At 40.9% G+C, this 14,231-nt stretch overlaps 1 protein-coding gene across 1 annotated transcript in view; it reads left to right on the top strand.

Annotated features, from left to right (window-relative positions):
• The window catches only part of eda2r (ectodysplasin A2 receptor), a 20,207-nt gene extending 10,655 nt beyond the window's left edge, over positions 1-9,552 (top strand). Inside the window, exons 6-7 of the mRNA XM_063202153.1 lie at positions 7,148-7,196; positions 9,206-9,552. Coding sequence (XP_063058223.1) covers positions 7,148-7,196; positions 9,206-9,510 — 354 coding nt within the window. The 3' untranslated portion in view covers positions 9,511-9,552. The remainder of the gene's footprint in view (positions 1-7,147; positions 7,197-9,205) is intronic.
• The last annotated feature ends 4,679 nt before the right edge of the window (positions 9,553-14,231 follow it).

The raw sequence follows: 14,231 nt of genomic DNA, 5'->3' as shown, positions 1-14,231 counted from the left end.
GCAAATTGCTTGCTGAGCTGTGCAGTCATTTATCCAGTCATCTCGTTACATGGACGTGTAAGCTTTTACAAGTGCTCAAACCTAATCGGTATGCCCTCGGAATATCTGCTGCCGGTCACATCAGGTACACGTAGCTACTCACATGGGGTTGCCACAGAGTCCGCGCCACTTGATCCTACAGGCCACGAAGCAGGATGTGTTGTCGCTTGTGAGAAGTGCTAAGAAAACAATGTTTTACAGCATCACTATCCTATACACAGGCAATCCTACATAGCCATCATACTCTGGTTGTCATTGCGATTCCAACCATATGATTTGTGTATCGGTCAGTTGTGCCATTCCTGTTCTTCCAATTCATTCTGAGATGCCCCACGAACCATGTCTCACTACCATGCTTGACTAGTCAGATGATGCACTTTTTTTGTAAAACTCACTTGTTTACCACCACACATGCTCAACACCATCTAAAGCAAACACCATCTAAAGCAAACTCTGAAGAAGGTGTAGCAACACCGAAACGTTGGTCGGGTGTGTGCACAAAATAAAGTCTTGAAAAGTAAGCTGCAGTGTGCTCCAGCTTCTCCTTTCCAGCTATGCCAGTGACTTACTGGCAGTGTTGCCAGATGAGGCTGATGATTTCCAGCCCCAAAAATGCTCAAAATCTGCCTGGAATCACTAAATCCCACCCAATTCTATTGATGTCCGTGGGAAAGATTGGGCGAGTTTTCCTGCAAAATGCCATTTTTACCCGCAGACGGTCATCCCAAGCAGCCCAATTGGGCGGGAAACAGCCCAATCTGGCAACACTGCTTACTGGAGCCTCAATGCCAGTGATTTCAAAAGCACTGGGACACTGATCTGTGATAGGTCTGTTAGCGCATTAGGTCCAACCCCCTATGGGCGGGGTTGAAAGGGTGGGGAAAAATGCTTGTAGTCTCAACAGAAATCCACCTCTCTTTCACTTCCTCCTACAATGATGCAAAATGACGATTTTTACATCATTGTTGGAGGAAGTGTTAAGAGGTGATTACGAATTTCTCCTGTCTCAGGGGGAATTGAGAGAGTGTTGCATGACCATTCAAAAGTATGACTGGGTGTCTAGCAATGGAAAGCCTAATGAAAATGGGTGGAGTGTCCCTTTAAGCAGATCATGATCACAGACCTGTATTAACCTAGACTGGCAATGCCCCTCGAAATTTTCGGATTTCTCAGAGCCTCAGAATCGTAGTCCGCCATCTTAGTGGAGACTCCCGTAATTACGTAATGACGTCATGCACCGATGGGTTTTTAAAAAAATATTTTTTTTGCAACACTGGTTCACTAGTTAAGTTGGACCAGGCCATGTGTAACGTCTTTAGAACAATAGCTCTAGTATAAATTAATGTTCTAGAAAAGTCTCGCTCTCAAGTGGCTCGTTATTTTCACAGCTGCAATGTGCTGTGCCGTGTTGTTGCTAGGTTACCTTCAGCATCCTTGGGGTGCTTACCGGTAGCTTCACTGAAAACGTACGGCTTATTTAACCCTTTCATGCACGGTGTCCACATACGTGGACAGTAATTCTAACCCCACTTTAGATAGGTAAATAGTGGTTATTTTTTTCCAAATTGTATATGGGAAGTACCATGAGGTTCATTACAATACTTTAACAGCAGTTATAACTTTTTGCACTAAATATTAAGTGTTTGATGACATCATCAATCTAAGAAATCCACCGATGTGAATTATGACCATAACAAGCATGTTTATATCTGAAAATCAACCACACCAAAGGGCAATTTCAGGTTTTAAAAAATATTATGATGTTTAGTACAGTTCACTTGAGAAGTCTATGTTGTTAAAATCCAAATTTACAATAAAGGTAGGTTTTTATACAATATAAAGCTACTGTCCACGTATGTGGACGTTGCGCATCAAGGGAGTCTAATGATAAACATATTATTTATGATTACCGTGAGAATATTCTGCTCATTTTGGGCAAATACTTAATGTTATGAGCATTTATAATGATTATAGTGTGAAAATAAATTATTTTTAACATATTTAACACATTTTAACACTTTTAATTTAATAAATTCAAGAAAAACTACCTAAAATTAGTGTTTCACGCACGTGTCTAAAGGCATATTTCGGGTTTCTTTCACCACAAAATGACACAAATGATGTAGGAATGAGCTAGAATACATGCTGAATCAAATACAGATCTGTCTTCATCAGAATTGAAGTTTTTTTCCACATGCAACAAGGTTTCCCCACAAATCTTGCCATAGCTGTGTATGTAAATATTGCTAAATTGACAGTTTTTTTCTCTTTTTTCATCTTTGTTCGTTAAATACTGTAATATATAATGTGTAAGTGTCATATAATGTTGTAATATGACACAAGGTAACATGGAAAGTAAGTAAATTAACTTACATTTATAATAGGGGGTCTATTTAACACTATTTTTTTACAGAAAATACTTGAAAATGCTGATGAATGACTACAGAACGCATGGGTCTGGAGGCAAATTTCATATTACCTTTCATATAGGGACAACATAAATGATGTAGGATTGAGCTAGAATCCATGCTGAATCAAATACAGATGTGTCTTCATCAGAATTTAAGGTTTTTTCCACATGCAACAAGGTTTCCCCACAAATCTTGCCATAGCTGTGTATGTAAATATTGCTAAATTGACAGGTTTTTTTTCCTCTTTGTTTCATCTTGTTGTTCCTTAAATAGTGTAATGTATAATGCATAGGTATCATATAATGTTGTAATATGACACAAGGTAACATGGAAAGTAAGTAAATAAACTTACATTTATAATAGGGGTCTATTTAAACACTATTTTTTTACAGAAAATACTTGAAAATGCTGATGAATGACTACAGAACGCATGTGTCTGGAGGCAAATTTCACATACCTTTTATACAGGGACAACATAAAATGATGTAAGATTGAGCTAGAGTACATGCTGAATCAAACTGAGCTTTTTGTTCACCAGCATTGGCTGTCTTCTTGCATGCAATAAGAAATTTCCCACATATTTTTCTATGACCGCCTATATAAACAATGCTATTTTTATATATATGTTTTTGTTGTTGGTTAATTACAGTGATATATGGTGTTAAAGTGTTATATTGTGTTGTTATATAGCATAAAACACCATAAAAATGAATAAAACAGCTTAATTTGAACTTGAAATACAGTATAGGCCTATATAACTTTTCACTCCTTTGATGCGCAGTGTCCACATATGTGGACAGTAAAATAACTTCCACATCAAAAGAGATTTTTGAAAAATTCCAAAAGATTCTTCATATTAGCTCCATTATGAGTGAGAAAATCAATATATAAAAAATCTTGCACATTTTTTTCATGGTGTCTGCATGAAAGGGTTAAGAAATATACATACCAATATACACAGTTGTCATTACATCTGAGTTAAGTACATAAAATAAGCTTTACACACGTAAGCATGGCCGATTCAGTGTCACAAATATCCACAAACCTGCATAAGCGGCAACGAAAACAGTCGGCTTCGGGGTTGCCAGATAACACTGATTATTTTCGTCCATTTTTACCCACAGACCGCCTTCCTCAACGGCCCCGATTGGGCGGGAAACCGCCCTATCTGGCAAGACCGCTCAGCTTCAGGCTCTCTAATAAAACGTTTGGAGGTAGTGAGGTTTATTTCATTATTGGAGTGAGAATTTAGACGTTACGACTTGTCAAAATCTTACAAAAAATGATTGAAACCCACTTTGATAACGTTGTAATCACCGTTTGAAATCGTATGCATTCCTATGGCTCACAGCTGCGATAGTCTCCACTAGGCGGGGCTACGTCTGTGGGAGGAGCCCACAGGGCGCGAAAAAAGCAAAGATCTCTGCGCCCAGTCAATCCGAAAAGCTGCCACTTGCTAGAACCGCCCATTGCCAGTCTAGGTTAATACAGGTCTGTGATCATGATACTTTCCATAGGACTTCATTTAAATCTCACACCCATCTATTTTAGCCAGGTGCAGACTCAAAATGTAAAAGTTCAATGTAAAGAAAGGTTGAAACGCACACCATTTTACAGTAATTCCTTTTCATTTCGAGACGTTTTGGGCCAATACGGCCCCTTCTCAGACACTCTCTACAGGATTATAGCCTGGAGTGTACTCACTTTTGTTACATGTTGTAAAATGTTAATGGGTGTATTTTGATTTTTTGTGAATGAACAACACATTTAAGCGGTTATATATGTTGTTAACAGGCTGTTAACAACATATATAACAGGTCACTAATCATTGTGTTGAAGTGAAATTTCTTTAATGTTGTCCTATGAAAAGATATACTTACAAATCTGCAAAAAGTGAGGAGGGTACTCACTTATGTGACATACTGTATTTTAGCATCTGGGAGAGAGCTTCTATTACAACAGACACATTACCTACTCTCTAGTGAACACAATGAACCAGTGGCAAATTCAGTTTTATTGTTATTAAATAATACATTATCATGAATCAATGCAGTATATCGTGAAAATAAGTATTGCGATACCTTGTCATTACAGTGTGCAATATATCATGAAAATACAGTAAGTATTGTGATGCGTTGTCATGGCGATTTGCACACCCCTAGAAATGTGTAGACTGGGCTGAGCCTGGCGCTATAACTAAGCTGAAAGTTGATGTTAGAACCAACGGTTGGGATTCAAACCATTTAAACTGCACATAATTGGCTGGTGCCAAGCCTGTGCGGTAGGCCCACCCCAACGTCTCGCTACGCAGACTCAAAAAAAGAAAATAACAAGATAGGCCTATTTTTAAAGTATTTTCTGAAAAAAAAACGTGTTTTCTAATGAAGGTGCAAAATATACACCAGAAGAGGATGTACTGACAACCTGCTGGAGTAACACTTAAAGTGGAAATGAAGCACTGACAACTATTCATTTTTTGGCTGCTTATTTATTTTCATAAACGAATGGATGTTCGTTGAACTGCACTTTTAAGTAGTTTTGCTGAAAAATGACATGTTATTACCGAGTTTCGCCACAAGGGCGCAGCCATGTTCGCTGCCTACGTAACGCGAATGGTAGAACTTGGTGGCTAATGTAGCCTTCCATTCACTTAACGTTAGCGTGTGCTAACTACAGCGCTAACTGACTCTAATCGTGGCAGTAAAATTGAAGAAGGACGAGGGGTTAATTTTACATTGTCCCTGGGTTTTCTATGTTATATACCTACTATCAGATGAAAGAGAAATGCCAAGTGTCATTATCACTTTGTGTCAAAAAGCCTTTGCTACGAGCATGGTGGGATAGCTGCAGCCATCCACCCATTGCATCCACCATAGGACAGGAGTCAGGACTGGGGCTGCTCGATCTCATAGGTTTGTAGTGAGTGACAGACCGTCACCAATAACGTCTTTTTCCTGCATTGTTGGACGCTAATCTGAAAGCCCATGTCTTTAAGTTGGCTATGTGGTTCAATTCAGTAATAGAAAATAACTTGCAAAATTGGCGGAAGTTTGGAAAGCTTTGTGAAGGGAAGGGACGCAGCCTGTGTGTGTGGCTATCCCATCCCCTCTCTCGTCTCGCTCTCGGAGTTGGAGGAGCTTTGGGGATTTGAAGTTGATGCCACGGGAAATGACACGTTAAACTATCATGGCCTGCATTAAGTTATGGCATGCTTAAAGTAGCTGCATCTATTGTAGTAAACTATTATGTTATTGAAGTCGCGGATGCATCCTCAAACTGGCTGTAATAGCGTTGTTGCCTTGGATTATTGTTGACTGGATAACACCGATAAACGTGGGCACCGAGATGTCAAAGTAGCCTAATTCAGGTGCTTGGAAAATGTTGGCGAAATCATCGGAAGATGAAGGTAGGGAACTGCAACATTGCACGACATCGCACGATTATGAATAGTGATCATGTTGGCTCATACCAAAATGTGTTAGCGACTTGTCACCTTAGCAAAAAAAAAGCTGCTTGTTTACCTGTGGTTCATGTGATGGGATGTCTTGTCTGCCTTCATGCCTCATATTTGTTCTGTCCCACCCAAACACGTATTCTTGCTTCATTTGGGTTAAGCAAATAAGCTCATAATCAGCCACGCAAGTCCCAAATGTTTAATTCACTACTATCATAACAGCATTAGAATAGGAGACTACCATTCGCGTGACGTCACCCGCTGTTGGCTGGAAACGTTAACAGAAACGTTAAATGTTTGTGCTTTATTTTTTTTATTAACGACTTAAATTTCAGACTTCAAAAAAAATATATTTGCTGGCTTATCTTACTGGTGTTATAGACCCCTATATTAGGTCACTGCTTCATTTCCACTTTAAAAAAAAGACGTCATTGCCGCACTCATGAGTTGTAGAGGAAGATTTAAAATTGCGACAACATTTCAGCCCAGTTGGGCCACAGAATATTTTCTGCTGCTAGTTGGGTCCATTGACTGGTTCACAAGGCTATGATAATGGTAGGCCTACATTGTACATGGAGTCCAGCAATATTACACCACCAGCCATTTGTTGGTTCATCAAGTGTTTCTCACACAGTTCCTTGAACGGTCACATGCTCCAGGCTTGTGACGTGTGTTGAGTGTATGCCTGGTTACATTTAGTGCCAGCATGCATGTATTCAGTTGACACAATACAAGATTTGAAAGCACTTTAGCACATTAGCGCCTTATGTTCCTCTGCATTGTAGGCCTTCACAAAAGGGGGTTAGGTTGATGCCATAGATTTCTATAGAGAAGACTTCGATACAGATCTATGGTTGATGCTCCCGACACATTTTTCCAAAAGGCAGTTTGGACTCTTTTCCACTGCCGGTTTTCTGGTAGGCCTACAGCTCATGACTCACAGCATGACTCGGCCGCCACTTTTTGCTTTATCGATTGGGCACAACACAGCTCAATGAAAGAGCAAAAAGTGGAGTCGTGCTGTGGAGTGGAGTAGTGCAGTGTCGAGCTGTAGGACTACCAGACAACCGGCAATGGAAAAGAGGCATTTGTCTTCCAAAAACATCACGATACGTCTGTGTAGTAAATGGGAGATGGGTATGACTTCATTCATTCATGCAAAGTCCCTAAAATCTCTGAAATAAACATTCCATCCATGGTATGTGCCGTCACTAAAATCAGCTGTGTCTTTGTCTTTTCACAGGCATCTACAGTCCATAATTTACTTCAAAGGACCTGCACCATCATGCAAGGTAGCCTTTTGTTACAGTATGATGTTGTTTGGAGGTTGTTTCTTTTTAAATATCATCACCTCTCACCAGAGCCACCAACAGTTTTGACTGGATCTGGGACAAACTGCAACCCCCTCTTACTGAAGCCTTTGTCTGCCCACCAGTGCTAGTTCTGCCGACAGCAGACAGTGTAGCAAAGTGATCTCATACCAGTGGCATTTTCAGATTGTTCATTCACACTGTCGGAACTGCAAAAAAAAACAAAAAAAAACTCAGAGGGGTGAAAGCCAAATATAAGAAAGAGCCGGTGATTGCGTGCAGGGTGAAATGGCAGCCCCATGTGGCCATGCCTGCTGTGAAGCAGGAAACACAGCAACAGACGGAGTGACAAAGAGCACGTTTAGTCCTGCCTGTAGGGGAGAAATACACTATATGGAACTTAAAAAGGTTTTATAAATCTTACATGGGGAAAGGAAGAAATGTGCCACTTTTTGTGACACATTATGTCACACATACACATTTTTTACAAAATGTTGCTATATACTCTTTGTAAATGGAATGTGTATATTGTGCCTCACACAGTCCCCTCAAATGTCTCGGAACAGCAAGCCATTCCATTTTGAAGCTGATAAAAGAAATAAAATCAATCAGTTATGTTGCACAAACATTGACCATAGTAAGTAAAATAATTTGGAATGTCCCAGGAGAGAAAGAAACTACTGGTCAGTGTTGCCAGATGTACAATATTATCGTATTTGTACCATAATCTTGTCCATTTTGTCCTCTGTACGATCAAAAAACCATGATGTACAATCAGAGTTGTCATTCAGTTCATCGAGATTCCTTGAAACAACAATTTGGGTCTTGTGCAATGATTTCCTCCCAAAAAGCTCCCTAAAACGATAACTTTGAGGTTTTGGTACATTAATTCAGCATTTTCCATCTGGCAACACTGCTACTAGTGTACAGAGCAACAGATGTTGAAGAGGTTGGTCGAGGAAAAACAACAGTTGGTGACAAAAATATTGTGAGTGCTGCAAAGAAAAAGCCCAAAACATGAGTAAGTCACATCGCCAACAATCTCCACTGTGCAGGGAGGAAGGTTTTGTATGGGCTCTTGAGTGCTTTGTGAAATTATTGCACACAATTTCTCAAACATGACAAGAATAACTTGAGGGTAATCAAAATTATGGATGGCATGTTAGTGTCGGTGTCAGTCCATAATACACCGTAAGTGTCAAATTCCACAGGGATTAGGAGGATAGATCAGGATTTGGAGGCGGGGGAGATCTTATTTGTGAGTGCATCAATAAGACTTCCACTGCTGGCATAGCAATCAATGTTCTGGGTTGTGTGGAGTGGCATTGATCAGAGTCAGACCCAATTGACACAAATTTCTAGTTTGAGTGGCTTTCAAAGAGGTTGTCAGATTCACACAGTACACATGAAGTGCATTGCTGATGTCCTGCATTTATCTACAGTAATTGAACCCGATTGTTGGTTTGGCTTGAACTCTTGCTCTTCATAATACATGTAAATATTTAAATTGAATAAATGCAATACATAATTTATGTATAATATATTTAAAATGCATTTTCCAAAGACTTCTGAAATCAAGAGTTTTGCATCAGTACTCTTCATATGCTGGAGCTGAGCATGGAAAGCCTTCGTTATTATAACATCCCTCTCTAGAACCTCACTGTTCACATGAGCGATAACTAAATCATTATTCAATATCTCAGATAAAAAAAAATTACTTCCAGGAATTGCTGTGATTTTGTTCTCTATTGCCTCATACATTTGTATGTCTTGTATTTAATGCAGCACTTTAAGTTGGCTATTCTTCACATACGGTACATCTGTACTGGACAAGGGGTTGATCTCAATGTCATTGCTCATGTGTGTAGAGACTACAAGAATAAACAATATGAATTTTACATTCTGTTTTGCTATATTCTATTTTACGATCTTTTCCATTCCATTCTATTCTGGTCTTTTCTATTCTACTCTACTCTATTCTATCTCTCCAGGCGTGCCTTTGAGGGCTCTTCCCGTGGTGCTGGTGCGGAGCCTGGCGCGCAGGCTGGACCCCGTCTGCCCCGGCGTGCAGGGCTGCCAGCAGGTGGCGCTGTGTCTAGGCGTGCCCACTGAGACGGCCGCGGGCCTGCAGGGGTTCGAGCAGGTCTTCCACTACCTCTCCTCCTGCACGCCGCTCACCGTGCCAGACCTGCTCGCTGCCCTCCACCGGCTGCAGAGACTGGAGGCCCTCTCCCTGCTGTGTGAACACTGCTGCTGCGCCACTGCAGAGACTGGAGGCCCTCACCCTGCTCTGTGAGCTGCAAATGTGTGCTGCTCGGAGCGGTGTGAGCTGCTGCGCCATTGCAATTGGTCACTCAGTGACCTCACAAACACTCTGACGGCTCTGGGACCAAAACACTGCACTGGTCTCCAAGTTTTTGTGAGCCCCACAGATGAAGCTCCGCCCCTTTTCCCTGCTCTGTGAGCACTGCTGCACCACTGCAAAAGGGACACCAAGTTACAAAAAACAAGGTCAATGTGACCACTGTACTGGACTCAACGTTTTAGGGAGGCCCACAGAGGCTTGGTGCCCTCTCTCGCTGCTGTGTGAGCTCTGCTGCACCACTTCAAATGGACACCCAGTGTCCATCTCACTGCTGTGTAAGGACTGCTAAGCACAGAGAGAGTCAGTGAGCCCACAAACTGGACAACCACACATTTTCTGGCGCCTGTAGAGCTTTGGGCTCACGGATTCATCCTGATCTACCAAAACCCTGCAGTGGTGGCAATGCCACTGCCCAGAGGTACCGTAGTGGAGACTATGACAGTGAAAAAGATAAAAGGGACACATTCATGCACGCGCGCACACTAGTAGGGGTTTAAATCACTCCATGAAGATATGATACGGTATCAATTTATTAAAGCAGGGATTCCTCACGATACGATTCGATTCGATTCCAGTCGATTCTTTCCAATTACTCTTCCACTTCTATTATGTTCAGGAGCTAGGACAGGGGCCAGCGATTTGATTATTTTCGATACTTAAAGGGACACTCTGTGAGATTTGTAGTTATTTATTTCCAGAATTCATGCTGCCCATTCACAAATGTTACCTTTTTCATGAATACTTACCACCACCATCAGATTCTAAGAATTCATTATGACTGGAAAAATTGCACTTTTCATACATGAAAAGGGGGATCTTCTCCATGGTCCACCATTTTGAATTTCCAAAAATAGCCATTTTTAGCTGCAAAAATGACTCTACTTGGACCATACTAGAAAATATTTGTTTATTACTCAGTAAACTTTAATGTAAAGATCAAATTTGGCAATAGGTGGCCCAGTTTCAATGAGCAGCATAGTTGCAGTACCTTTTTTGACGATTTCCTGCACAGTGTACCTTTAAGAATGCCCCACGATACGATGCAATTCGATGAAATCATATCGTAACGTGGGGCATTCTTAAGTAGTGAAAATAATCGAATCACTGGCCCCTACCCAATGCCCTACAAGCTGTTAATTGTGCAAGTATAGATAATAGTGGCAAAGTAATTGGAAAAAATCGAATCGAATCGACTTGTAATAATCAAATTGCTGCCTTGAGAAATAGATATCGATATCGATATCGAATCACATCGTCATGGAGGCTGTGATTTACACCCCTAACACAGACACGCACACAGACACGCACACACACACACACACACACACACACACACACACACACACACACACACACACACACACACACACACACACACACACACACACACACACACACACACTTCAACTTTGTTCTTGGACTTGAATCAGAAACATACAGACAATACATGTAGACATAGCAGAAAACATACCAACCTGTACAGGGATGCAAAGAATGCTCTCTCACTCTTTCAGTGTGTGAAAACGTCAGGCTTTGAACATGTAAGGCTTCGAACATTTATGGCTTTTAAGGCTATTAGTACATGTAGCTTTTGGCCTTATACATAGTTCAGCTTTGACTTTACATAATGCTTAAAAGCATTTTGACTTTGAGCCTTTGAAGTTGTAGTATGGCTTTGAAAATTGAAGGCTTTTGTGGCTCTCTGCCTTATCTGACACTAGGTTCAAAGGCTCTATGGAGCTCCGGGACAAAATCCAACTTACTGGGTTTTTTCTCCCTTCTAGCCATTGTTAGAAACCACAGGTGTTTTTTTTCAATGGCTTCCACACATTTTCCATAACTGTTGTAATATAACTGTTGTTAGACCTCCAACGTAACCATAGGGCTGCGCACTAAACTTGGACCGCAGAAAACTTACTATTTTGCCGCGACGGCCGTGGAGCTGCAGTCTGTTTGCAATATGTTTGTGTTCAAAATGCTGCATAGTACAGTATTCACTGCAGGAATACCACAGCAATCCCAACGTAAATGGTTTTTTTTGTGGTCTTTTTTGACAAGGCAGTGTGAGAGGTGGACAGGAAGCGAATTGTGAGAGAGAGGGAGGGGTCGGTAAAGGACCTGGTCCAGGGATCGAACCCGGGTCAGCCGCAAGCGAGCGAGCAAGCAGGTGAGTGCCCCATCGGTTGGTCACGGCAGGGCCCACCGTAAATGTTTTTGTGCCACCATTTTATTTTTGTCATTTCTTTTCATAAGGGTAATATTTAATGGGTCGGACATGGTAGGGCACTGGGTTACTACGCTGGCGACCCGGGTCCAATTCCACCCCGGGTCATTTGCCAATCCTTCCCTGTCTCTCTCTCCCCGCTCATTTCCTGTCTTTCCTCCATCCTGTCTGAAATTAAAGGCAAAAAATCCTTTAAAAAACCCTAAAAACATTATAAAAAAGGTCAAGAAGGTGTCAAAAAAGGTTAAGAATCCCTAAATTAGACAACAAAATGCAAAAAATCAAAATGACACACAATTTTCCAAACCTTAAAACGTTTGAAAATTAATTCAAGATCATTGTGTGAATTGATTTGCACTAAGTGCCAAGACTGAGAATTAGTCACACGCGTTGGTAATAAAGTTTGTTTGACTAAATCAACTGAAGTGCCTGGACCATGGGTCTTTTTCCTTCAGTCTTTTTTGAACATTGCACCCTCCATAAGCACCAGTTGATTCTGAGGGCAGCTTGAGGAATACTAGTAGAGTTCTACCTACTCTTATGCTGAGCCTTAGTCTTTTGTTGTGAAATATGACTGTTACGGTAGGTGTTAAGAATATTATCAATCATATAACTTTTTGTGTGTAAACAGTTGTGTGTAAACCCTGTATTTCCTTGGAATTCCAAATGAACACAAATACCGTTACTACAGTATGTTGAAGAATTCAAAGTTAGCTTTGTCATATTCACTTGTTTCTGTTTAAAAATGTTTTTTGAATGTTTGAAAGAATGTTGTTAATTTATTCTGAATATACTTGATTCACATCATTTTCTCTGCTGGGGAGTATGTACATATTCATTTCTAAGCTGTCAGGCCAGTGTTAACATTGTTGTTTGATGGAATTAAAGACTGGATGAATCCACACATCTTGAACACATCATTTTACTTTTTGAAAAAAAAAAAATCTACTAAATACTATTGTCTATGTATGTCTGAGATGCACTAATGTTTGAAAACCATATTTCTTTCTTTTTTTTTTTTGCTAACATGAGGGTCTTGATCTAGATCAGTGGTTCCCAAACTTTACCATGACAAGGCCCCCCATACAGCAGTAGATTCCAGCCAAGGCCCCCTTGATACAGGTTGTGCCACATTATTTTTTCTGTGCAACCAGTTTCACAACTAGATGAAGTTGGTGCATTCCTAAACCCATTCAAGTAGTACAGAAAACATAATACATATATAACATTGTAAGGAAGAAAATGATTCCACTGGGATTGTTTGGCTTATTCTTGGTTTATTTTGGCTACTTAAGTTATTCAATTTATTAAATTATTGATTTTATTTCACTATATTTTCCTGCCAACCTGCCGTGCCCCCCTTAATTTCAACCCCTGAAATGCAATCAGCATTCCCCCCATGAACAGCCTGTGAGCGTGATTACTGTTCTACTGAGATTCTTTGTTTCCTGTAAGCTGTAAATGAGAAGGTTTCTAACATCTCGTCATGGGGTTGGGGTAATTTCCTCTCGAAATTGTAGGTACTAGCCTACTGTCAAAACACACAGTGTCTCTATCCCCCATAGAGCGACAGTAATGATGATGTTAATGATAACAGACAAAAGCTTAAGTGTTGACAGGGTGGCCTCTGTTTGCCATGTAGAAGAGAGAGCCTGCCTTGACGTGTACTGTAAGCAAATATATTAATTCGTGGAGTGGCACGTGGTGCAGTTGATTGAGCCATCTCTGTGTCCCAGTGTAGCTCAGGGAGTTACCCAGTTAGCCAGGTAGGGGGCCCGTGTTAGTTTGAGGTAATTTCTCTCAAAACCTCTGCTGTCTGTCACGCTTTCTCTCCTGCTTGTTCCTCCTCTTTCTTTACAGTACATATGTATTCAAAGGAACATATAACAGTGACAATTGCCCCATAGTTGACAATAAAATACAATAGTCCCAGTAACTGTCAAGTGACCAATAGTTGGCAATAATTTACAATGAACCCAGCAACCCACTGAGCGGAGGCATCTAGAAAGCAGGTGTCCGTGCAGCGCGGCCCCTTGCCTCAATCAGCAGGCCGCAGGTGCTCCAGATCTCAGCGTACAGTAATGATCATGATGCATCAATTATGTTGGCTAATTATGTGCACTGGGCGGTGTGTACGTGTGTGCGTGCTTCAAGACGGATTGCAATCAATTATAGGGACGGGGTGGAATGTATTCTGCCACAATTACGTCAAGTGTGTTTACACTTTGTGGCCTTACTGTTTGTGGCCCGGCCTAACAATAGGGCACTGAGTTACTACGCTGGCAACCCAGGTTCTAATCCGGTCCGGATCATTTGCCGATCCAAAAGACCCATTGACAGTAAATAGAATGGACGCCAAATCAACGCTATTTGCCATTCAACGCTTTGAAGCCAGATTTGGGAACATTCCAACTTACATTCCACCTTA

Source organism: Engraulis encrasicolus, chromosome 7 (genome assembly GCF_034702125.1).
Source record: "Engraulis encrasicolus isolate BLACKSEA-1 chromosome 7, IST_EnEncr_1.0, whole genome shotgun sequence".
NCBI lineage: Eukaryota > Metazoa > Chordata > Actinopteri > Clupeiformes > Engraulidae > Engraulis > Engraulis encrasicolus.
The sequence above is the reverse complement of the archived record's forward strand: the minus strand, read 5'-3'. Positions and strand labels throughout refer to the sequence as shown.